This window comes from Schistocerca serialis, unplaced genomic scaffold, assembly GCF_023864345.2.
Source record: "Schistocerca serialis cubense isolate TAMUIC-IGC-003099 unplaced genomic scaffold, iqSchSeri2.2 HiC_scaffold_861, whole genome shotgun sequence".
In the NCBI taxonomy this organism is placed as follows: Eukaryota; Metazoa; Arthropoda; class Insecta; order Orthoptera; family Acrididae; genus Schistocerca; species Schistocerca serialis.
In genome coordinates, this window is record NW_026048476.1 from 1,445 (window position 1) to 26,628 (window position 25,184).

The 25,184-nt window shown below is 38.5% G+C and overlaps 1 protein-coding gene across 1 annotated transcript in view; it reads right to left on the reverse strand.

The window, feature by feature from the left end:
* Positions 1–1,013: 1,013 nt before the first annotated feature.
* The window catches only part of LOC126452437 (mitogen-activated protein kinase kinase kinase 4-like), a gene marked incomplete at its 5' end in the record, with an annotated part of 71,809 nt that continues 47,638 nt past the window's right edge, over positions 1,014–25,184 (reverse strand). The window contains 4 exons of the mRNA XM_050091068.1: positions 1,014–1,047; positions 1,282–1,336; positions 1,544–1,662; positions 1,769–1,882. Coding sequence (XP_049947025.1) covers positions 1,014–1,047; positions 1,282–1,336; positions 1,544–1,662; positions 1,769–1,882 — 322 coding nt within the window. The remainder of the gene's footprint in view (positions 1,048–1,281; positions 1,337–1,543; positions 1,663–1,768; positions 1,883–25,184) is intronic.

Consider the following 25,184-nt stretch of genomic DNA (forward strand, 5'->3'; position numbering starts at 1 on the left):
CTATGTGGCACGTAGGGCTCTACTGCCACTGAAGAGAGTGGTCTTTGGCATTGGGTGCAATTCTGCATTACTCGTTATATAAAACTGGAAAGCATATTCTGATACTAGGTTCCACTGAAAATGTTTGTCATCACGAATCCATCAACATCAATGGTGTGAATTTCAAAATTAACTGGCATGACACTGAGTTTTCAAAGGAGTGAAATGATTACTTTATGGGGTTTATCAACACATAATAAATTTACCATGCACAACGACACCTGCTCTTCAGCAAAGAGTTTAAGAGACCTCAAATATGCATTGATGATACACCAACCCACACAGCATTACTCAGTCACAAAGAATGAAGTATTACACTATAAGTAACCAAGCCATGTTTAACAAATTACAGGTGAGACATTACATCCAATAAAGCGATGTGCTGTCGACTGTAGATAAGTTGATCAGTTTATAATGAAAACTGTGTCAACTTCAGTCATCATCATAATTCTGCTAATTAAATGACTGCTAATTTCTGCAGCAATTTATTTTCTTCTGCAGAGTGGAAAACCTTGCTGAAGGAAGCATCTTTCTGTGGAACACAGTGTTTACATCTACTGTACAAGGAGAAAAGTGTAAAAAAAATACAGCACTCTACACCGAAGTACCAATTATGAGGATGCTCCAAGAAATAGCAAGATACTGGCCATCCCCACTATGGAGACTGATTTCAAGCTACTTAATAATACCGTATCATTTTATTCAGTATCATGTATCGGTGTTCTAATAGTGCAAGTCAAAGGAAGCTGCTACTGAACAATCTGTGACTGCTTAAAATGAACTATGTGATAGTGATACAAAGTCCTGTCACCTGTGAGGTCAGAGATGTTATTCAAATTTCAAGGATGGAAGTTGAAACAGACACAAACTTACCATCTGCTTAAAGAAGTATATGGTGAAACAGTAATGTTTTGTAGAAATGAGAGAAAATGGTGTGAAATGCACAACAAGTGAACAAATATGGATCATAAAACTCAATCTAGAAGTCCATTGCTCATCACAGATGATCTGAAGAATCATCAAGAAGTTCATATACTTCCGGGGATATAGTTTTGGAATTTGTGAAATGAATGAAACGAGGAATTACGGTACAGTCTCCTTCAGTGAAACATCTATGTAAGAAGCAATTCAGTATTTCAGCTTTTGTCCTCTGCTTCAGAGTCTAAGTATGACCTTTAAGTGTAAATGATATTTCTGTTAAGCGTTCACTCAGTGAATGAGTCTATATAACTAAATACACACCTCATGATGGTGTATATGTATGTTAACAGAAGGCAGTTCCGATTTTTAATGTAGTCTACAAATAATAATTACACTTTTATCTTTTCACATTTTGTGTGCAATTCTACAAAGAAACACTTGGGAAATCATTCTCTACGGCTGATAGAATCCTTTCAGATTGTGATAAATTTTTCTTTAGCTGATGGCTAAGTATAATTACCTAAAAAGATACCAAATTTGCAAGTGACATTGACAGTTTAATTCAGGTAAACTGTCTTTTAACCTCTCAGCCTTCTACTGATAATGCTCAGATTCTCCCTCTTAAGCTCTGAGGTACACATCATGAATTGTAAAACAAACACATTTATGTAAATAAATTCATAATGTGCACTTGAGTATTTACTTGAGTAATAATAAAGTAAATACTAATTAAGCCATGTGTCATGAACATCTTTAAATGTTTGACAACTGCAAACAATCAGCTAGTAAAAATATCAAACTGACTTACTTCACTGAAATGTCCTCATCTGATTCATCCCCATTGTGAATTATTTTTGTCAGTTCTTTTACTCTCGTAGTGAGATATTCTCCGACAGCTTCCAACATCCCCCTTGCAATGCGACTGAAAATTAAATTGCAATATTTGCTTTAAAGTATGTATAACTGCAGAGTAAACAGGAGAATAAGTATCAATTAATAAATATCTGAAACTGAGTGTCACACCATACTAACATTGCACATAAATCTTATTTACAAACTGAAGATAAATATGACCAAACAGATCATATCAAATCAATATAAAATGTGCATACAACATATAAATAAAAAATTTATTTTATTTCTTTTCTGTAAATCCATTTCCTGAAGTAACTGAAATCAAAAACATATGGCAGCACATTAGTAAAGTTCACAACTAAATTTTGGCACAATACTCCAATAAAACAGTATAAGACACAACAATGTACATGGAGGCAAAATGAAAATATTGTGTGACATTGTTGGTTGTGGAGTTCTACTGCTCTAACCAGCATCTTTTCACTGTCGTGTGTGTGTGTGGTGTGTGTGTGTGTGTGTGTGTGTGTGTGTGTGTGTGTGCCTGAAGTGTAACTTTTTTATGGTTAAATGTCAGAAGTACATGACAATTTTAGCATCACTTTTGTGTTGTTGATCAGGAAGAGCAAGGAAAACTCATGCTGCCTAGTAAGTTGGTGTTCTTGAGTAGCAATGGGAAAAAAGGAAGGGGGCTTTGTCACCTGTAAGGTCTCCATCTGACTAATGCATCACACTCAACAGTGACACATGCTGACACTTCAAGAGACACCACAAAGAATTTGTGATTCAAAACTGGACCTTGGTGCACTGGTGGCAATCATGGTACAGCATTCTCTCTCTTTCTCTTACTGACAAATATGTCTGATGAAATCATCTTAATCACCAGGATTCAAAAAGGCTCCTGGTAAAATTGGCTCCAGGTCAACTGCCACAGTATTAGTTAAAGAGTTAGCTACCTTGGCAACACGAACACGAACACGTACATTTTGGTCATCAACCATAAAACACTCTGATGTCCCTCATTTAATCATCCCCAGTATCACTGAATTTTATGGAAGTATTTTTTCAATGTCTTTGGTTTGCATCGTAAGGTACAATCGTACCAGTACAATTTTCTCCTTTTCCTACTCCAGTCATGGTTGATATGCGGGGATGAACCACTACTGGTACCACACTGTAGGGGCCCAAATCTCTCTAATTTTAGTGTTGTGGTCACTACATGAGACGACATGGTATCTTTCTCGACTTTTTCTGGAATGTGGATTCTCAGAATTTTGTGAGTAAGGCTGTTTTGCAAAATGTCTTCCTTTAATGTCTTCAATTGCTATTTGTTTGGCATTGCTGTGATACTTTCACATTAAATAAAAAAGTATGTAGATACATCAAACAGCTTTTCTTTGAACCTTTTCTATTGCTTTCATTAAGAGCCTAGACTGATGAACTTTACTCAGGAATTGATTGAATGAGAGTTTCGTAAGCAACCTCATTCATGCATGTATTGTGTTCCCTTAGTACTTCCTTAGAAGTATTATAATAGATCTAAGCCTAGCACCTAACTTCCCTACAGCATGGTCAAAGTCACTGCAGATGGATACTATCAGATACTTGAAAGTTCTCACTGGTTCCAGTGACTGTGTATCACTCAGTCAAACAATATCAGATCTTTTCACTCATTTTAAGTGGATTGCATTACATTTATTCAGCGATTTGAGTTAGTTTGATATCTCTGTCCTACGTGCTGATTAAATTGAAGTCTCGTTACATTTTGTACCAATTTCTAGCTATGTCCCCTCTCAGTATATTACTGTATGATCACCAAATCAACTGACAGAGCTACAAATGTTATCCATTACATCATTTATAAATCGTGAACAGCAATGGCTGCATCACACTACCTTCAAGTACACTTGACATTCTGAGCCTCAGACTATGTTTCCCCATTTACAACAACATAATACCTAATGAAACTTCCTGCTGAATTAGTATTCGAACTGGGGACACCTTTTCTTTTAACAGGAACATGTGACTAAGCTATTCAAATACTGTTCACCACCTGCCCTCACAGCACCTTCTTTCCACATTTTCCTGTATATCACTTGAGATTAGCACTCCTGGAAGAAACGATAGTCTGAAGAATTGGTTCAGGCAACAGCCCATGAGACTGTTTAAAGAATAAATTTTCATTATGCTGCAGGATGTGCACTGATTTGAAACTTTCTTACAGATTAAACCAGTGTGCTGGACCAAGAGTCAAACTTGGATGGGTTGGGAGCTGTACTTGAATGGCTCAGGCAGTAGATCACTTGCCCACGTGATGCAGAGATCACTGCATCGAGTCCCCATCTGGCTCAAAGTTTTAATCTACCAGGAAGTTTCAAATTGCTTCAATCCTTAACAGGTGCGCTCATCAGTGAAAATCAGTTTCTGACATTCAATTTTCATCTTCTGGAAGTTACATTGCTTGTAAATGTACAATGGATGAATTGAGAGGATATCTTTAACTAGGGCAGTGTGGATAAATTTGGATTTGGGTCTGGAAAGTAAGCCTTTTGACAAAAAGGACATATTTGGAACAGAGGGCACTTGGGGGAGATATGTACAATAGCATGTGAGTCAAGATTGTGATCTATGGGTATGAGTATTGTTCTGAGTGGGCATTCCTGATCTGCTGAAACATGACTATGTCTAATGTAGCACAACGCACAATGGAAGTGTCCCCAGGTAATATGCTTCAAAATAAGTAAATCTATTTCACATGGCAAAGAAAGAGATTTTGTGTCGCGCTGTTGTAAGTACTGGGGCTAAAACTGTCATCCATCTACACTATGTTCAAAATTTTGACCTTTGCAATTAATTTTGACTTCACAAATACGAAGAAATGGCTCAAGAGGAGGACATTCACACTAACAAGATCACAATTTAAGTAAGTACGTCTTCTGCAGACTTCAAGAAATTTTCATTGTTTCTAACTTAAATACACCATAAAAAGCCAAATAAAGTATACTGAGGTAAAAGGAAACTATTTTATGAAACAAAGGGGCTTCTGACAACAATTTTTTGATCCTGTAGTCATTTATTTTTCAGTCTTATTTCATAAAGGATTTTCAGTTTTGTTGTGGTCTCAGTCTAAAGACTATTTGTTGCAGCTCCCCAGCTACTCTACCCTGCACATGCCTCTTCACCTTCAAATAAGTACATGAATCTACATCCATTACTAAATTCATCTCTTGGTCTCCCTCTACAATTTTTACCCTCTGAACATCCCTCCAATACTAAATTTATGATACCTTGATGTCTCAGAATGTGTCCTATCAACCGATCCCTTCTTCTAGCGAAGTTAGGTCATAACTTTCCTTTTTCCTCAATATTATTCAGTACCTTCTCATTACTGATCTACCCATCTCATCTTCAGCATTTTTCTGTTACACTACGTTTCAAAAGCTTATTTTATCTTCTTCTCTAAACTGCTTATTGACCACATTTTACTACCACACACTTCCAGACAATTACCTCCAGCAAAAAGCTTTCTAACAATTAAATCTATATTAAATGTTAATAAATTTTTCTTCTTCCAAAATCCTTGTCTTGCCATTGCCACTCTACATTTTTATATCCTCTCTACTACTACCATCATCAATTATTTTGCTGTCCAAGTACCGAAACTTGTCTACTACATCCAGTGTCTCTTTTCTTAATCTAATTTCCACAGCATTGCCTAATTTACTTCTACCACATTCCGTTATCTTGTTTTGCTTTTGTTGATGTGAATATTATGTCCTCCTTTCAAGAGACTGTGCATTCCATTCAAATGCTCTTCCAAGACCTTTGCTGTAACTGACAAACCTCGAAGTTTTTATTTCTTATCCTTGAACTTTGAATTCCTCCTCCAAAATTTTTTTTGGTTACCTTAATTTTGCAGTTATGCACTTACATACAATTGTAGTGTTAACTGTGTTTCAGTGGACTATTATTTAATATATTTAATTTTTCTTTCATAATGATTTGGTTTTGGTTGTTTTTATTTTATTTCATATGAGATGAGTGAGCATTTCATCCGATTAGCGTCCATCTTCTATGTATCACAGACTGACAGACTGGCCACTGTTGCGCTTGCTGCATGGGTCCAGGATGTTGGGGTACAAGCTCCACAACACTGCATAGGTGCAGTTCTTTGTTTCTTCTTTCTTTTAATAATCATGATTGTTATTGAGTTTATTGGGAGAGGTTTGCTTGGAAGTGTTTTGTTGACCACTGTATAACTCAGATGAAGAAATTCATATTATATTACCAAAAAACTGGACTGTATTTTTATGAAATAAAAAAAGACATATGATTAAATTTTTTCACTTACAATCAGCTCCCTGTTCTAAAAAACAGGTCACTGAATCTGCTACTGAGAAAAAGACAGGGAAAGGGGGGGGGGGGGGGGGGGAGAGGAGAGGGAGAGGGAGCAACTATATCCTGCAACTGAACAGAAGACTAAGGAAATGGGAGGTTGACCAAAAAGAAATGAGCACTCAAGAAAAGTAATGTTTTGGAATTAATAGTGTTCCATCATAATAGTCTAAATAGCCTACACTAGAACAACTGGAACTGATGTATTTTGGAGACTGATGTTTATGGCAGCAATGGGCGCCACCAAGTGCCTCATCCATTCCCATATTGTATTTACATTTTGCAGTCATGAACCGCCACTGCAGCTGCCAAGTGATACTAGCACTGACGCTGCTCTTGCCCAGTTCAGCCACTGCCTACTGTCACTGCAGAAGCAGACAATGACAACAACAACAACACCAACACCAACACCAACACCAACACCAACACCAACACCAACAAGCCATAAGGTGATTATAATGGTAAAAGAAGCCGAAATAAACCACTCATGAGCCAGTGTTTGAAATTTTATCAGTGAAAGAATATTAAGAACAGACAAAATTACCTATTTCTTGTTAAAAATTAACAGTTCAAATAATAGTAAACATGGAAGAGTTTTTGAACATATTTTCAGTTCAAGTATAGTGATTTCCCCGAGACAGAGAAACTTAAGCTCACACATCAGCAAGGGTTCAGAAAGCAACGCTCCTGCGAAACTCAACTTACCCTTTTCTCACATGATACATTGCGAACCATGGATGAAGGGCAACATGTATTCCACACTCCTAGATTTCCTTGAAAGTGTACGGCGTTTGTATAAAAAGTAATGAGACTGATTTTTTGCTGACGTGACTGTACTTCGAAGCGTGCACAGCCCGGAGGGATTGGTGGTGAGGGATGTCTGGCCGAAAATGCGCAGCGTGCCAGTCGCCAGCGGGCTCTTGTCTCACCAGCATCGTGCATTGAGTGGGCATGTCGCAAAGTCGTTGGTCTTGGCACAACATGCAGCAAACGATCAAGCAATTTTACGCCATCAAGTTTTGTGTTAAACTAGGAAAATTGGGTATTGAAACATTGGACACGTGTCGGCAAGCCTAAGGTGGTGATTGCCTGTCAAAAGACCAGGTTTTCAGGTGGGTGAGGAGCTTTGAAGAGGGCCGGGACAGCGTTGAGGATGAGGACTGTTCCAGACGCCCGTCAACCAGCAAAACTGATGAAAACATCGACCGTGTGCACTTTTAATTGAACACTTACTGTCGGATGAATGTCAGGATGAGAGCAGAAGACCTCAGACTTGATGAAATGACAGTGCACATCATCATAGTGAAAGAATTGTTGATGAGGAAGATCTGTGCCAAGATGGTTCCCAAGATTTTGTAAGACGTTCAGAAGCAAGCACATGTGCACACCTGCCAAGACCATCTCCAGAGTCTTGAAGCTGATCCGGAATTTTTAGGTGTTCTCACCAGATATGAAACCTGTGTGTTTCAGTACAACCTGGAGACAAAGCGCATGAGTGTCGAATGGCATATTTCAGCATCCTCGCGTCCAAAAAAGGCTCGCATGTGCAAATTGAAAGCGAAAGCCATGCTGATTGCATTTTTTGACGTCAAGGGCAAGGTTCATCATGAATTTGTGGCCCAAGGCCAAACTGTCAACAGTGCTTTTTATTGCAAAGTGCCCAAGAGACTGAAAGACAGGATCCAACGCATGAGGCCAGCCATTGTCAATGAATGGAAGCTCCATCATGACAACGTCCTGAGTCACACCTGCTCCATGGTGGCCAGCTACCTGGCCAAGAAAGGGATTCCAACGAATCCCCAGCCCCCCTACAGTCCTGATGTGGCCACACCAGATTTTATTTTGTTCGCCAAACTAGAAACTTTCCCAAAGGGACACCGTCATGGGACCCTGGAGGAGCTCCAAGCTGCTACAATGAGGGCTTTGAAGGCCATCCCAGACTCAGTGCTCACGGCAGCGTTTGAAGAATGGAAGTCTCGCATGCAGCAGGTTGTTGACTCTCAAGGGCCATATACTGAACAGTACTAAGTGGCTGTGGCGATATCTACAATACATTTTGATACACAAACTCAGTCTCATTACTTTATATAAACTCTGTGCAACACGGTGTCCCACTGCAGATTGTTAAAGAAGGTACGATCATACGGAATAGATTCCCATCTATATGAGAGGCTTGACGAGTTCTTAAGTAACAGAACCCGGTGTGTTGTCCTCTACAGCAAGCGTTCATCAGAGACAAAGGTATCGTCAGGAGTCCCCCAGGAAAGTGTAATAGAACCACTCTTGTTCTCTAAATAAAAAAAATGATCTGATGGCAGGGTGATCAGCAATTTGAGGCTGTTTGCTGATGATCCTGTGGTGTATGGGAGGTGTCAAAGATGAGTGACTGTAGAAGGATACAAGATGACTTCGACAAAGTTTCTAGATGATGTGATGAATGGCAGCTTGCTTTCAACCTACATCTACACCTACATGGATACTCTGCAAATCGCATTTAAGTACCTGGCAGAGGGTTTATCGAACCACCTTCACAATTGTCTATTATTCCTATCTCGTATAGCATGTGGGTAGAATGAACACCTATGCTTTCCACATGAATTCTTATTTCCCTTATTTTATCATGGTGATAAGGTCGGCATGGAGGTCGGCATCAACAAAATATTTTTGCATTCAGAGGAGAAAGTTAGTGATCCGAATTTTGTGAGAAGATTCCTCCGCAGCAAAAATAGCCTTTGTTTTAATGATGTCCATCCCAAATCCTGTATCATGTCAGTGACACTATCTCCCTATTTCACAATAACACAAAACGTGCTGCCCTTCTTTGAACATTTTTTATGTACAATGTCAATCCTAGCTGGTAAGGATCCCACACCACACAGCAGCATTCTAAAAGAGGATGGACAAGTGTGGTGTAGGCATTCTCCTTAGTAGATCTGTTACATTTTCTAAGTGTCCTGCCAATAAAACGCAGTCTGGTTAGCCTTCCCCACAACATAAGGAACAGCATAGGGCCTATAACACTACCTCGGGGAATGCCAGAAATCACTTCTGTTCCACTCTATGACTTTCCGTCAATTACTACGAACTGTAATCTCTCTGACAAGAAATCATGAATCCAGTCACATAACTGAGACACTATTCCATAAGCACGCAATTTCACTAGAATCTGCTTGTGTGGTACAGTGTCAAAAGTGTTCCGAAAATCCAGAAATACAGAATCAATTTGAAATCCCTTGTCAATAGCACTCCACACTTCATGCGAATAAAGAGCTAGTTGTGTTTCACGAGAACGATGTTTCCGAAATCCGTGTTGACCGTGTGTCAGTAGATCGTTTTCTTCAAGTAATTCATAATGTTTGAACACAATATATGTTCCAAAATCCTGCTGCATATCACCATTAATGATCTGGGCTTGTAATTTAGTGGATTACTCCAACTACCTTTCTTGAATATTGATGTGACCTATGCAACTTTCCAGTCTTCGGGTACAGATCTTTCGTCAAGTCAACGGTTGTATACGATTGTTAAGTATGGAGTTACTGCATCAGCGTACTCTGAAAGGAACCTAATTGGTATATGGTCTGGACCAGAAGACTTTCTTTTATTAATTGCTTTAAGTTGCTTCCCTACTCCACGGATACCTAGTTCCTTGTCACTCATGTTGGCAGCTGTTCTTGATTTGAATTCTGGAATAATTACTTCGTCTTCTTTTGTGAAGGCATTTGGGAAGGTTGTGTTTAGTAACTCTGCTTTGGCAGCACTGTCTTTGATAGTATCTCCATTGCTATCGTGCAGGGAAGGCATTGATTGTGTGTTGCTGCTAGCATACTTCATATACGACCAGAATCTCTTTGGATTTTCTGCCAGGTCTCGAGACAAAGTTTTGTTGTGGAAATTATTATAAGTATATCACATTGATGACCGTGCTAGATTTCGAGCTTCTGTAAATGATCGCCAGTCTTGGAGATTTTGCATCTGTCTAAATTTGTCATGCTTTTTTCGTTTTTTCTGCAACAGTGTTCTGACATGTTTTGTGTACCAAGGATGATCAGCAGAAAAATGTAAATTAATGCAGGTGAGCAAGAAAACAATCCTGTATTTTTCGAATACAGCATTAGCAGAGTGTTGCTCAACGCAGTCCCATCGATTAAATATCTAGGTGTAATTATGCAAAGCTTTACAAAATGAAATTAGCATGTCAGAACTGTAACACGGAAGGCAAATGGTTGACTTCAGTTCACTGGGAGAATTTTAGAAAAAAGGATTCATTTGTAAGGGGTATGGTACATAAAACATTACTGTGACCTGTTCTTGAGTACTACTCAAAAGACATAAAGAAAGACATTGACACGATTCACAGGCTGGCTGCCAGATTTGTTACTGGTAGGTTCAATGAACAGGTTAGTATTATGGAGGTGCTTCATGAATTCAAACGCGAATCCCTAAAGGACGTTACTTTCCCAGAACAATGCTGAGAAAATTTATAGAAACTTTATTTGAAGCTGAGTGTAGAACGATTCTAGTGCTGCCGACTTACAAACTGCACGAGAACCATGAAGATAAAAAAAAACTGTGGCTTGTATGGGTACATACAGACAGTCATTTTTCCCTCGCTTTATTTGTGAATGTCACAGGAAAGGAAATGACTATAAGTGGTATGCAACACTCTCCACCATGCACCATGCAGTGGCTTGTGGGGTATATATGTAGATGGCCAGTAATGACTTAGATGATATTAAAAAATTGATAGTAGGTTTTGATGAGGAATTACACATACAGATATCAAATCAAACCAAGAATTAAAACCCAGAATGGACAATTTAAATAAAGAACTAAACCATCAAAAAGAAAGTTAGATAATTTCATCAGCTGCCTTTGTAGCTTCTACCAACATAATACAGAACACACAGAACTGCTGAATTAAATCTTAATATGACAAATGACTGTAAGATTATATTGCCAGGTTGAAAATACAAAAAAATCAATTAAAATGAGATATTAAAATGATTAATGATCCATTAAATAATTTAAAATTAACATTAGAAGAAGAACTGATTAAAAATTACAGATGTTTTAATGAGGAGTTTAACAATGAAGTATCATGAAATGAAGTCATGGAAATTGTTCATTAAGTGTCACCTGATGTAAATGCCCAAAGAAAATTACAGGGAGATAGTTACCTGGATATAGCAACTGAGTTAAGGGAAAACTGACAGGAATTCAAAAGTCTAAAGAAACAGGCAAACTGTAATAGTCACTTGGTTACTGAACTAAAAGAAACATTCCCAACAAAATACCGCTGCGGCAATGAGGCACTCATTGGGCAGTACACCTCATGCACACACGACTGACAACTCCAGCATTTCTGGCCAGAGAAAACCGGGGAATAGTAAGCAAAAGTAGTTGCTATGTACAGTAAAGAAACAAAAAACCGACAAGCTATACAAGGAGTTACAATATAAAAGGAGAAGAGAAACTGGGGAGAGATTTAATGAAGGGGAGGGATGTACAAACAGAATTGTTGAAGTTATGGACAGGAAAACTCTTTGAGCTTCAACAATGGGCTTGGTCCACGGTACTGCATAATGCACAGCAAATCAAGAGGTATATTGGAGAAATGCAAACAACACCAAGTGTCACTGAACAGCCACAAGTTGTAGATCCTAACGATTATAGCTACAGCTATATTTTTGTAAGCTGTTGACAGTGAGTTCTTGTAGTAAAACTAGTGCAAGATATAATAACTTCAGGTCTCTCCATTATTTGTCACCAGAGACCATTACCTGCTAACTGTTCCAAGTTTTTTCCATTGTGATAAGAGAGAAGGGTAAATGCTTTGTAGGACAAACAGTAATGAAACCATGGCAGCAGCTAATCTCTCACAGTCAGCAACTGATAATACTTAACTCTCATAAAATTCCATAGTATGAAAAATTTGTACCCATGTGGTAAGCCCTGTCTTATCTGAAATAAGTAACCCATCACTAACTCAAGGCATTTTTCCACAGAGACTGAAATATGCCGTTGTTAAACCCCAATTAAAGAAAGATGATAAAAGTAAATAGCTACCGACCTGTTTCACTACTGGCATCACCGTCCAAAATTTTTGAGCAGATTATGTATTCCAGAATAGTGTCTCACCTTAACAACAACAGTATCCTTAGCAAATCAGTTTGGGTTTCAGAAAGGTTGCTCTACTGAGAATGCCATTTACATGTTCACTCACCTGATTTTACAAGCGCTAAATAATAAAATACTGCCAGCTGGTATTTTCTGTAACCCCTCTCAGACATTTGACTGTGTAAATCATAGTATTCTCCTAGGTAAATTGACATTTTATGGGATTGGTGGTACAACCAACCAACGGATAATGTCATATCGAACCAAAAAAAAAATGCAGAAAGTTGCACTCAGTAATTCAAGCAATGTAGTCCAGGGACATAATTCTGACTGGGGAGAAATCACGTGAGCAGATTCCCAAAATTCAATCTTACGTCCACTATTGTTCCTTCTTTATCCAATTTTCTCATATACATAAATGATCTTCTGTCTAGTACACAACATGCAGAATTATTTCTTTTTACAAATGACACTAGTATCATAATCAGTCCAAGCATGCACATACAGAAACAGAAGAAATGGTAAATGATGTTCTTAAAAGTACATTGACTGGTTTTCTGCAAATGGTCTCACCCTCAATTTTAAAAAGATACAACATATTCAGTTCTGCACATCTAGAGGTACTACACTGATAGTAAGTGTAACACATGGTGAGGAAAAAACAAATATGGTGGAAACTTCAAAGTTTTTAGGGGGCCATGCTGATGAGAATTTAATTTGGAAGAAACATATTTTGGAACTCCTGAAAAAACTTCGTTCAGCCACATTTGCACTTAAAATCATTGCAAATCTCATATTAGTAAGTCGACATATTTTGCATATTTTCATTCAATAATGTCATATTCTGGGGTAACTCATCATTAAGAAAGAAAATCTTCAATGCACAAAAACATGCTGTGGGAATAATATGTGGTGCTCACCCATGATCATCTTGTAGACATCTGTTTAATAAGTTGGGCATTCTGACTACTACTTCCCTGTATATTTATTCTCCTCATGAAGTTTGTTGCAAATAATACACTACAGTTCGAAAGGAACAATGAGTACATAATTACAATATCAGAAGGAAAAACGACATTCATTTCTCCGTATTAGGGTTGTCTTTAGCACAAAAGGGAGTACACAATGCTGCAACAAAAATTTCTGATCACTTACCCAGTGACAAAAAATTTCTGACAGATAGAAAAAGTTGTGGGTAGGAATCATTAACTTACATCTGTATATCTCTTTTTCTTTTTGTAAAACATCACAATTTAGGAATGTTCAGAAGGTAGCCACATCTACAAATTAATTTGTGATGTGAATGTAAAAGGACTCATTCCACACCACTACAATCTATGTGCAAAATAATCCATGGAACATGTAATTAACTAATCAACCTGATGGTCCATTAAGTTTTCACAGATAGTAACATTTTGTGTAATTTTTATGCTGGGAACTTTTATAGTGACAGGTTTTGTAATGGCTTGGAATTGTATTTGTTGTTTGTGTATAGGCTAATCCAATTTGCCTCTATTCTAGTAAGCTTTCTATGTAGACTCCACTTGTAAGGATCTGGGACAATCTACGTACTTGACTAAAAACTGTCAATGACAAGTATCATCTTGAAGTAAGGTGACTAACAGTTCTGCAGTACTTTTGTATTCAGGACACTTTTTTTCCATATTATCTGTTCCTGAAAGGGCATAAATATTTTACTGGGCATAGAAGCACCTGGAAATGCTCAGTAAAGAGAACTCCCAAGTTCCTGAATAGATACACAATGCATTTTCCAAAGTAATTAACACAAAATGTATTTAACAACACAAACACTTTCCATTACTGTCCCAGTCCAGTATTTTTCAACCTACAACTGGCATTGTCATCGAAATATAACATACTTTATGTGGTTGGAAAGTGATATCTTAGTCAGTGACAAAATATTTTAGCACATTTTCGAAGAAGATACAATACACTCTGTCAGAATGTTATTAAGTTTCTGGCAGGATGTACTTCTGATTCAAGCTAACATACTAGCTTAAAAACAGCTTTGTAGATGCTGTCTACACAGACATGACACAGTGTTTGTAATACTGGGTGAAAATTCGGCTTAATATAAAATTTTATAATTGAAGAGGAATCGTCTAGAGATTTTTATGTTCCAGATGCTAACAAAATTGCTTCGCTAAAACATTACCTTCTTATGGAAGGCATTTTCGGGTCTGATTTGTAGGAGCAGCAGGGTTTCTTTAGTATTTATAGACCAGGGCATTGTGGTTTTGGGGACTGCATCAAACACGTGGAAGATTGTCATAGCCAATCTGTTCCTGCCCACTCGTTTGAGGTGTCCATAAAGTCTCTCACATCTTTTGCAGATTGAGTCTAATTTTTTTTCTATTTTGCCACAGACTTCCTTGTTGGATATTTTTGGCAGATGCCATTCTTATAATTGGATACCATGATTGCTCTAATCACTCTCCACTCTTTTTTCTCCAGTTCTTCGAGAAGATCTCTATTTGCATTTAGGTACAGGGTTTCAGCTGCATACATAGCTAGAACCTCAAAACATTTCCAAGTAATGTATCTTAGCATTTTGTGAAAGACATTTTATGTTGTAGATTGTGTACAGCATTTGGTAGGCTATTTCAAGTTTATTTATTCATTCTGTAACTGTTTCCACGTCCGGTCCATTTTTCATAAAATTTCATGCAGTAACTTAAAATTTTTCCATTCTGCTGATGTCTTTATATTCCATCTGAAGTTTAGCTGGGATATCTGTGATGTTAGTCATTGCTCCTATTTTTTCAAATGACACCTGCAGGCAATTCATTAAGAATCTTTAACAGGAATTCACTGTCTAAAGAATCACAGGCTTTCTTGAAGTTCACAAAATTTGCTAAGTACTGCTTTGACCTTAATGCAAAATATCTCATGTCTGATGATGCTTTTGAGGTTAAGGATCTATTCAGCTGTTGAACAACCTTCCCTGAAGCTGCTTGGTATTCTGCCATTTGATGGTCGAGTTGGGCTTCTAAATGCTCCAGGATGACAAAAAGCCAGAGAATTTTGTAGATTATAGATAGAAGGGATATTACCCTATAGTAGTAACTGGTGTTTTTCATGTTGCCTTTCTGATGCACTGGATGGATTAGGACTATTTTACAATCTTTGGGTGGGATTTCTTCAAAACAATATTTTTCATTTGCTGTTGTAAGATTTCAACTGGTTCCTCAGGGGCACGCTTCCTCAGGGGCACAGTTCTGAAATACTGAGTCGTCTTCAGGCACTTTGTTGTTTCCGAGACAGACAACATGGTGCTTTATTTCATCTTTGTCAAGTAGTTTCTTCAAGTAATCTGCTATGTTACAATTTTCTTCATTTGAAAGTGTCAATGTACCACCATTTTGCTGAAAGCATAGAGATGGTGGCTTATAGCCCACAATTTCTTCTTAAAGGTTCTATAATACACGTATGTTTCATTTCTCATAAAGTTTTTGTCTATCTTTTCAGGAAGTGTTTTTCCATATTTACATTTCTCAGTTCTGAACACTCTAGCAGGCTGGGGCCATTGGATTTTGTAAGCTTCCTACTCAGATTTGGTTCTTTTTTAACTTCACGTGAATCAAGCAAGCGCTGTCGGCTACTGGGGTTGATCCTCTCCATATCACAGACTGGCCATTGCTGCACCAAAAGATATTTAGAGACGAGCTCCACAACACCGCATAGACACAGTTCCTTGTTTTCATTAATAATTACAGGTAATAATTTTTTACTAATAAAGATTGTTATTTGTGTGTGTGTGTGTGTGTGTGTGTGTGTGTGTGTGTGTGTGTGTGTGTGTGTGTGTGGAAGGGAGGGGGAGGTTTTATTAGAAAATGTAAATTAGCTCCATTGAGTAGTGTGTAGCTCAGATGAAGAAATTAATTTATTATTAGTATATGCAAATAAGCCTATTAGGGCTATGCAAAGTAATTACAGAAGTGGACATCCGCCTTCCTTTGTACCCATATTTCTTTCATTCTTTTCCTGTGGGTTTCCTCTCTCTCTCTCTCTCTCTCTGTCATGTTGTTCCAGTATTCTACTTAGGTTTTTCCTCTTGTTTGACTTGCCATTTGCAAATTTTGGAGAAAAAGATTTCGTAGTTTTGAACAACTTGTGGTGTAATTCAAGTCAATTTCAGATCAGTTTTGATCTCACCAATCCATTTCATAGTGCTCATTTTGGTTTTACTCCCATTGTCAAAGAATTCTAATATTTATTTTGTATGGATTCAGTCATTTAATGTTATTCTGGATATCTATGTAATGTCTGATTTCCCTGAGTGCCTCTGAAACGATATTGTTCTACATGTATTGAACTTAGAATTGTTTACTTTTTATCACTGTTCTCAACAGCTGTTTTCCTGTTCAAGATTAGTGTTTTTGATTCTGGCATAACTAGTGTATTGTACTGTCTTAGTTTTGTGTGCTTGCAGATACACTTCTTGTTGCAAGTATTTTGTGCAAAACGGCTTGCAGCTGCCACTTTTGGCACTTAATGTAGTTTGCTTTTTTATTCCATTTTCCTGATATATTTAAGTTGTGAAATATGTTTAATTTTGCCATATTTCATTTCCATTAATTTCCTCTTTTTTTTCCAGGTCACATATTCTATCCTTTCAAAAGTTATTTGGAGACCAACTTTTACTGCAGTTCCTTTCAGGAGTTCAATCTGATTTTGGGCTGAATATCACATGTTCAGATTAGGCAGTCTATAGACAACTTGCCTCACCCTGAAGTGACTTGACTCCTGGTTAATTCTGAGGATTGATTTCTGTTATACATCTTTCTTGCATCACTTTCTCAAGGATACAGTTGAAGTATGTATTGTATTAGCAAAAAGTGGAGTTATTTTTACATAACAGTGGTGAAAAGGAGACCATAAGATTTTTTATGTATCATCAGTATTCTGACTGATTCGATGAGGCCTGCCAGAAACAATTTACCAAGTGGTTCATGCATGCACAGGTGTGTAATAGTGCTGTCTACAGGGAAGCTTATAGTAGCTGTGCTGCACATCAGTAAGCAGAGCAGTACCTGGCAGTGCATTTGCCCTATGGTGCAGTATTGGAAGAGCCTACTCTGTGGTTTCTGCTATCACGATCGAAGTCATTCCCTGATGTCTTAACACATGTACTGTCATCCTGTCCCATCTTCTTGTTGTTATTCTCCACATCTTCCTTTTGTCTCCAATTCAGCAGAGAACCTTGTCATTTGTTACCTTATTGGTCCACTTAATTTAGACATGCTTCTATAGCACCCCATCTCAAACTCTTTGATTCTCTTCTTTTCCAGTTTTCCTACCATCCATGACTCACTTCCATACAATTCTTGGTTCCAAATGTACATTTTAAAAATTCCTTCCAAATTAAGGCTGATATAAAATACTTGTAGAGATTTTTTGCCAGAAACGCTCTCTTCACATGCGCCAATCAGCTTTTCATGTCGTCCTTGTTTCGTCTGTCGTGTTTTATTTTGCTTCCAAGATAGTAGAATCCCTTCACTTCATCTACTTCTCGCTCACCAATTTTGATATTAGGTTTTGCACTCGTGCCATTTCTGCTAACCCTCATTACTTTCACCTCTTTTTGGTTTACCCACACACTATATATTTTACTCATTAGATGGTTCATTCCATTTAACAGGTCGTGCAGTTCTTCTTCACTTGTCACCAGCAAATCTTATCAATGATATCTTTTCACTCCGAATTTTAATATGACTCCTGAATTTTTCTCTTGAGTCCATCATTGCTTTTTCAATGTTCAGGTTGAACTGTAGTGGCAAAAGACTGTTTCCCTGTTTTATACCCTTTTCATCCAAACACTTCTTTCTTGGTCCTCCATTCTTATGGTTCCCTCTTGGTTTCTGTACCTACTGTACATTACCCATCTTTACCTATAATGTACATCTATTTTCCTGATCGAACATCTTACACAATTGTACATGGTTGAACGAGGTTGACAAATCCTATGAAAGTGTCTTGACTGTTCTTAAGCCTTGCTCTCATTATCAATCACAGCATCAGAACTCTCTCACTAGTGTTATTACCTTTCCTAAAGCCGAACTGTTCATCATCTAACAGGGCCTTAATTTTCTTCCCCATTTTTCTGTATATGATTCTCGTCAGCAACTTGGCTGCATGAACTGTTAAGCACATTGAACAATAGTTTTCACACGTATCTGCACTTTCTGCCTTCGAAAATGTGTGGATGACACTTTAGGTAAGTCTGAGGGTTAGTTTCTAAAAAACCAGGCTGAATAGTTGTTTGGTTGTCATTTCCCCCAATGGTTTTAGAAATTCCAAAGGACTGCTATCTATGCCTTCCACCTTATTTGATCTCAAGTCTTCCAAAGCATTGTTATCAAGGTGTATATGCAGACAAGGAAAAAATATTCCCGGATTTTTCTTAGTTAAAAATACACTTTTTCCCAGTGAAAATAAGCTTTTTCAATGGTAAATGTAAAACAAAAATGGAAAGATCTTTGATGTGCAGCAACATATACACTGCACTTTCTTTATTACAGTAAGCTGCGTATTTTCGCATTACAAAAGTATAAATTTGAATTCCACCAAACAACACACTGGTTTCTGAAGCACTGAAATCAAGATTGCGTTTAGCTTTTGTAAGCCAATCGTGGCTCATGTCACATGACCTCGTCAGCCAATGATAGCAGATATTCAGAGCATAGCACACATCATGTAGTCAGCCAGTATCAACGTCACTGTTTCTGTAGTGTGAACTCACAAATTGGAAAAGTTAATGGTTTAAATTAATACACATAGTGTAGCTTGAAGAAAAGCTAAGCTTTCACATATAATACTGGTCTCAAAGATTAATAACGACAAGAAAATCTATAATATTGGTCTTTTTGGAGATGTTACATTTCAAGATACATGACACAAATGTGAAAATATAATTTTAAATAATGACGTAAATGTCTGGTCTTCTGGGCTCAAAATTTTTCTATGTGCCTGGTTGGTTGATTAAGAAGAGGGGGAAAGGGTCCAAACTACGAGGTCATCAGTCACTCGTTCCTTATAAAACAATGCCACAAGTGTGAAAATAAAACAGACGAGACGTACAACACAAAACAGAAATAAAGGAAAACCACAAGAACAAAGGAAAGGCAACGAACACTAAAAGAAACAAAAGAGGACAAGAAAACAACAGAGAGATGCAATAAACAGTTAGAAGAGAGTAAAACAAGGAAGCGGATTACAGTGGCTGGCCGACCACAAAAATAAAAAGGAAAAGCCAACCACCCTGCAACACATAAAACCTCCACCCCAAAAGCACTAGGGTGGAGGACAGAGAGGGACAAAGGACATGCGCTAAAACTGAGATCGAATGATAAAACCCACCCTCAGAGATGAAATGTGAAACCAAATCAGCCAATGAGGCGTTGTCTGCTAAAATCAATGATAATGAAGTCGCAGGGCAGCCAAAGGACAGAGCAGAGAAATGTAGGTCACTGTCAACCAGGTGCCACACTGACACTGAGGTGGGTCTTCACAGAGCAGGAGGTAGCCGTGGGTTGCCCAGGCATGGCCAATGCGGAGCCAGCAGAGAACCGTGGAGTCCCTGTGACAGGCCCTCATTGAGGACTTCCACACATTTGTGGTCCCCTTAATGGCTCTTAGTTTTTTGTGCGTATTGATATTCTGCCATTCCGTCTCCCAAAGCTGAAAAACCATGCAGCATAATAACGAACGCAGGTCAGTTGCAAGGATGCCCATCTCCAGAATTACAGATATTCAGATTTAGATTATGACATGTTTGATATACCTGTCACCATTGGCGATAATGTGGCGCAGATGAATAGCAAAATTCTGCATGACCCGCTGAAGTGTCGAACATTGATGCTGTCGATGACCTCCTGAATGGCTGCTTTCAGCTCAGCAAAGGTTTTGAGGTTATTGCTATACACCTAGTCTTTAACATAGCTCCACAAAAAGGAGTCCCAAGTATTCAGATCCAGGCAGCAGCTGGGGCATACAGACTTGAAACTGGCCAAAACTGGGTCTTATTCGGATATCCAGAATCACACACTAACATAGTGAGTAAGGTAAATATAGGTGTGGCTGGGGAAATGCCCGCCGACCATATAACAACTCCGAACTGCTTCAACAAGCCTTACAACATAATAATTGGAAGTAGGGAGCAGTGGGAGAGAACAGTTCAACACAGTACGGGGGAAATCGTTTGGTTCACAGATGGGTCGAAAACAGATCAAGGCATTGGGGCAGGGTTGTACGGGGTTCAGCCAAGACTGGAGAGAAACATCTCTCTAGGGAAACTGGCCTCTGTATTCCAAGCAGAAGTATTGCAATCAGGGCATGTGTGAAGGAGAATATGAGTAGGTGCTACAATGGCCGTAGCATCTACATCTATTCAGACAGCCAGGCAGCCCTGCCACAAGATCTAAGATTGCTGCAGATTGCCACAGGGCTCTTGTGGAGCTAGGGGGAAGCAATAGGGTGTACCTAGTGTGGGTCCCTGGCCACTCAGGGATCTGTGGCAATTAAGAAGCCAATCGATTGGCTACGAAGGGGGCAACAACTCCATTTACTGGACCAGAACCTGTCTTGACAATCAACAAGGCTATGATCAAATTAGAACTACGGAACTGGCTTAGGAAACAGCACGTAGGATATTGGACCAAGGTCCATAAACAAAAACATGGTAAGGTAATGATGCACAAGCCATGTTTTAAAAGAAGCTCTGTAATCTTGGGATTGAACAGGAAAGAGATCAAACTCATGACTGGACTGATGACCAGCCATGGGAACTTCAAAAAACACCTACACACAATGGGTATAATGGAAGAGGACCCTAAATGTAGGATCTGTGATGAGGGTGAAGAAACTGCATCACACCTAATCTCTGAATGCATGGCATTGGAGAGTAAAAGATACAGAATCTTCGGGACAACCAGACCTGAAGAAATTGTGTCTAACAAAAAACTGGTAGAGGGACACCTTGCACTATTTAAGGGCACTGGTTGGCTTTACTAGATATACAGGGAGCGATACCGCACAATAAACTTAGTTTCGGTGCGGGCAGTGGCGGGTTAGACCTAAGCTATTTTAGCTCTCCTGTTAAAATCAATCAAATCAAATCAAATCCGGAGAATATCATGGCCAATCGAGGCCTGTGCCAGTAGCCTCTGGATACACCAGAGCCAGAATGCAGTCCCCAAAGTGCTCCTCCAGGACATCAAACACTCTACTGCTTTGAGGGGGTCGAGCTCCATCTTGCATGAACCACATCTTATCGAAATCAGGGTCACTTTGGATAATGACGATGAAATCATCTTCCAAAACCTTCATGTACCATTCAGTAGTCATCATGCCATCAAGGAATATTGCACTGGTTATTCCGTGACAGGACGCTGCAGACCTCACAGTCACTGCCCCAAATGCGACAATTTTGCTCACCGACGTACCCATCCAAACGAAAATGTGCTTCATTGCTAAACCAAACCATCCAGCACAAATTCCCATCATGCCCTGTGGTCAACCGTGCAGTTTGAACACCCTAACGCAAACCATTACGAACTTTTGATGATTTTATTTCATATGATTCAATAATTGTCACACTGCAGATTCATTTCATTTCAGCAGCTGTTAGAGCGCACCAAGTAAACAGGCATTCTGCGCATGCGCAGCTAAAATGATGTAGGAAGCCCATATGTTCGTACGTATAAAACATTAGGATATTTTGCATTTTGTCATAAAGGAAGGACATCAGAAGATACTCCCAGAGCATTGGAATTTCGTAAACCATACTAGAACGCATAATTTGGCCTAAACTGCACATTCGCATGTCCAGATTCACAATCAAGTAGGCCCCAACCTGATATTAAGCTTTTTCACTGCAGTTTCCAGGATGTAAATTTTCTTGGAGTACCAGTACTGTATTATCTCAGGTTTGGTTCTTTATTCTGGCACAATGCCATATGTGCCAGAATATGAGAATGTGCACCTGAAATTCAGCAAACACTTGAAACTAGCCAGTAGTGTGGAATGAAATACTTCATTTCAAATAAATTGACTGCCTCAGTGGAAAAAATTAATAAAAGCCAAATTTCTTTATCAAACCAACAGAAACGACTTCATTGTTCTGCAAGGCGATTAATGCTCGACTGCCAAAAATGTGGAAATAAAATCAAATCACCAAACTGAAGCTAATAACATGCTTTAGCCTTCTGTAATTGTGTTGAACGTATTTTAATTCAAGCAATAGTTCCCAGCCACAGAAGTTCGTTTGGTTTCACTTGATGCGAGAGCTGTAAACAAAGAGGAAACAGCGAACTCATTGAACGTAAACACAGGCCACATAAAGACTATCCCCTCTACAACCCACACTGCTCTGTGCATGCGCGAATCTGGCAGCTTTGGTGTGCCAGAAAAATGTTTCTGGACAGCATGTGGTTGTTTGTTGCTACTGCCGATACATGCCAGCCAAACTTCAAAAAGCCAGAAGCGCGACTCAAATGCGCATGCGCATGAACCCGCTGGCAACTGCTCAGATGAACCTAATGTAAATAGTTGTCACCTCTTGCTCATTGGAAGCTTTTTGTTGTTATTACATAGTCTTCATCATAAAGCCTTTGACACATTTTGCTGTTGGCAGATGCTTGTGTGTGCTGTGTGTTTTGTTGCTGTACAGGGCCCATTCCTTTGCAACTTAATTTTTTTTATGTTTTATTGCTGCAGTATTATTCTGCAGCAGTGGGAACAGTAATATTCTCTGTTTGAGTATCGATACTTACCAGTAAAATTATAAATATTTAATTAATTATTAATAAACTCCCAGAATTCTAAAAAATTCCTGTGTTCTCCCTGGTTTTCTTCTGCATGAAAAAATTCCCAGGTTTTTCCCAGATTTCCTGGTTGTCCCAAGGTGTATAGGCCCTATGTTACACTCTGACAAACACAGAATATGCTACATCTTCCAAATGGACATTCATTTCTTCTTCCATTGTGTCATCAGACATTTCCTTCTCCTCAAAGTGACCTTCAGTGTACTCTTTCCATTTGACCGCTCTTTCCTCTGTGATTAAAAGTGAAATTCCGGTTGCACTCTTAATTTTTATCCCCTTACTTTTAATTTCAACAAAACTCATTTTGATTTCTCTATATGGTGATTCAGTTCTCCAGACATCTACTCCTTTTCTATTTCTTCACATTTTCCCTACATCCATTTCATTTCATTTCAACTATTTGTACTTCCTATTTCATTTTAAAATGACTTGTTTCGCTGTATTCTTGTCTTATCCCAAACATTTTCATATTTCCCCCTATCGTCAATCAGTTGCAGTATTTATTCTGTTACCCTAGGTTGCTGTGCAGTTACCTTCTTTGTACCCATACTTTAATCTCCAACCTCTGTGATTGGCCTTTTTAGAGATCTCAGTTCCTCTTCAACAGAACGACCTGCTGTGGTTTCTATTATCACAGTACCTACAACCTTAGAGAACTTCAAATGCACCTCATCATTCCTCATTATATCCATATACGTGTGTGTGTGTGTGTGTGTGTGTGTGTGTGTGTGTGTGTGTGAGAGAGAGAGAGAGAGAGAGAGAGAGAGAGGAGAGAGAGAGAGAGAGAGAGAGAGAGAGAGAGAGAGAGAATAATTAAAACTTTGAGGCTGTTTTTATATGTAGATGTTAGTCGTGGTGACGCAATGAATGTATTACATAGCACAGCATAGCATGAATGTAATTCAAGTGGAAGTACATAAGGGGAGAGACATGGTATCATGAACTTCAGCAACAGAAATAATTAGCTTCCCTAGGTTTCATCATGCAAACAACACTGCCACCTTACCATCTGAACACCTGTTAACATTTAGGCTGAGACCTACTTCAGTTATCAACTAAGCAATGACATTGGCTATGACTGATAAGATGACTGAACCAATCAGTGACTGTTAGCTATTACAAATTAAAATTATTTTTTTCTACTGTGAAATATGTTGTTTGAGAACAATGCCCCTCCCATTAAATAAATATGTACGTACATGAGCGCAACTGTTTAATACTGAAGTTATTTAAACCACTCCATACAGTTTATGTCCACCATTAACCTTAATGGCACTGTAGTAAACAGAATTGAATTGGTGAGTTGGAAAAGGGGTTGCATCCCACAAAGTAAATTTTTCAGGATACACAAAAATCTGCTTTACTACACAATGGATTCAAGCAAGGTGTGTGGAGTTGCTGTGTAGCAGTTGGCCACAGGGTGAAACATTATACACAATCATAACATACATTAGCCATCAATTGAGGTCAGTAACCCAGTTGGAGTGTACTGGAGGTGACGCTTTTCCAACCCTGATGATGCTGATTAGGCAACTAGCATTCAGTTCGTTGTGAAGCATTATGTTCTGCAAGTTTATATTATTTATCTTCATTATAACAATGAAAGAGTATGTTGTGATCATAAAAGTTTATTCCTAATGTATCTGGTTTATTCATAACATACCCTATGAATACAACCACAAACAAAACACAGCAAAGCAACACTAGTGCATATACTTCCTCTTTATCTTCTCCATCCTTCACTGGCTACTGGCAGATACTATTGTGAAATGATTTCTTCGTGGCAAGTATTTACAGTAGAATTTTCATTACAGTGTCTAGTTTCTCCTTTTTTATTGGAACAGGTCTACCACACGCTTGTTTATTAAATATGGCCCCATCTCTAACTCAGTGCACATATAACGAGCACGTCTGCTTGTGGGATATGAGTCCTTGCTATACCACATGATGTGTGCAGATAAATAGATGATTTGTTACTCATAATTTTAAAAAAGAAGAAACAAGTGGACATGA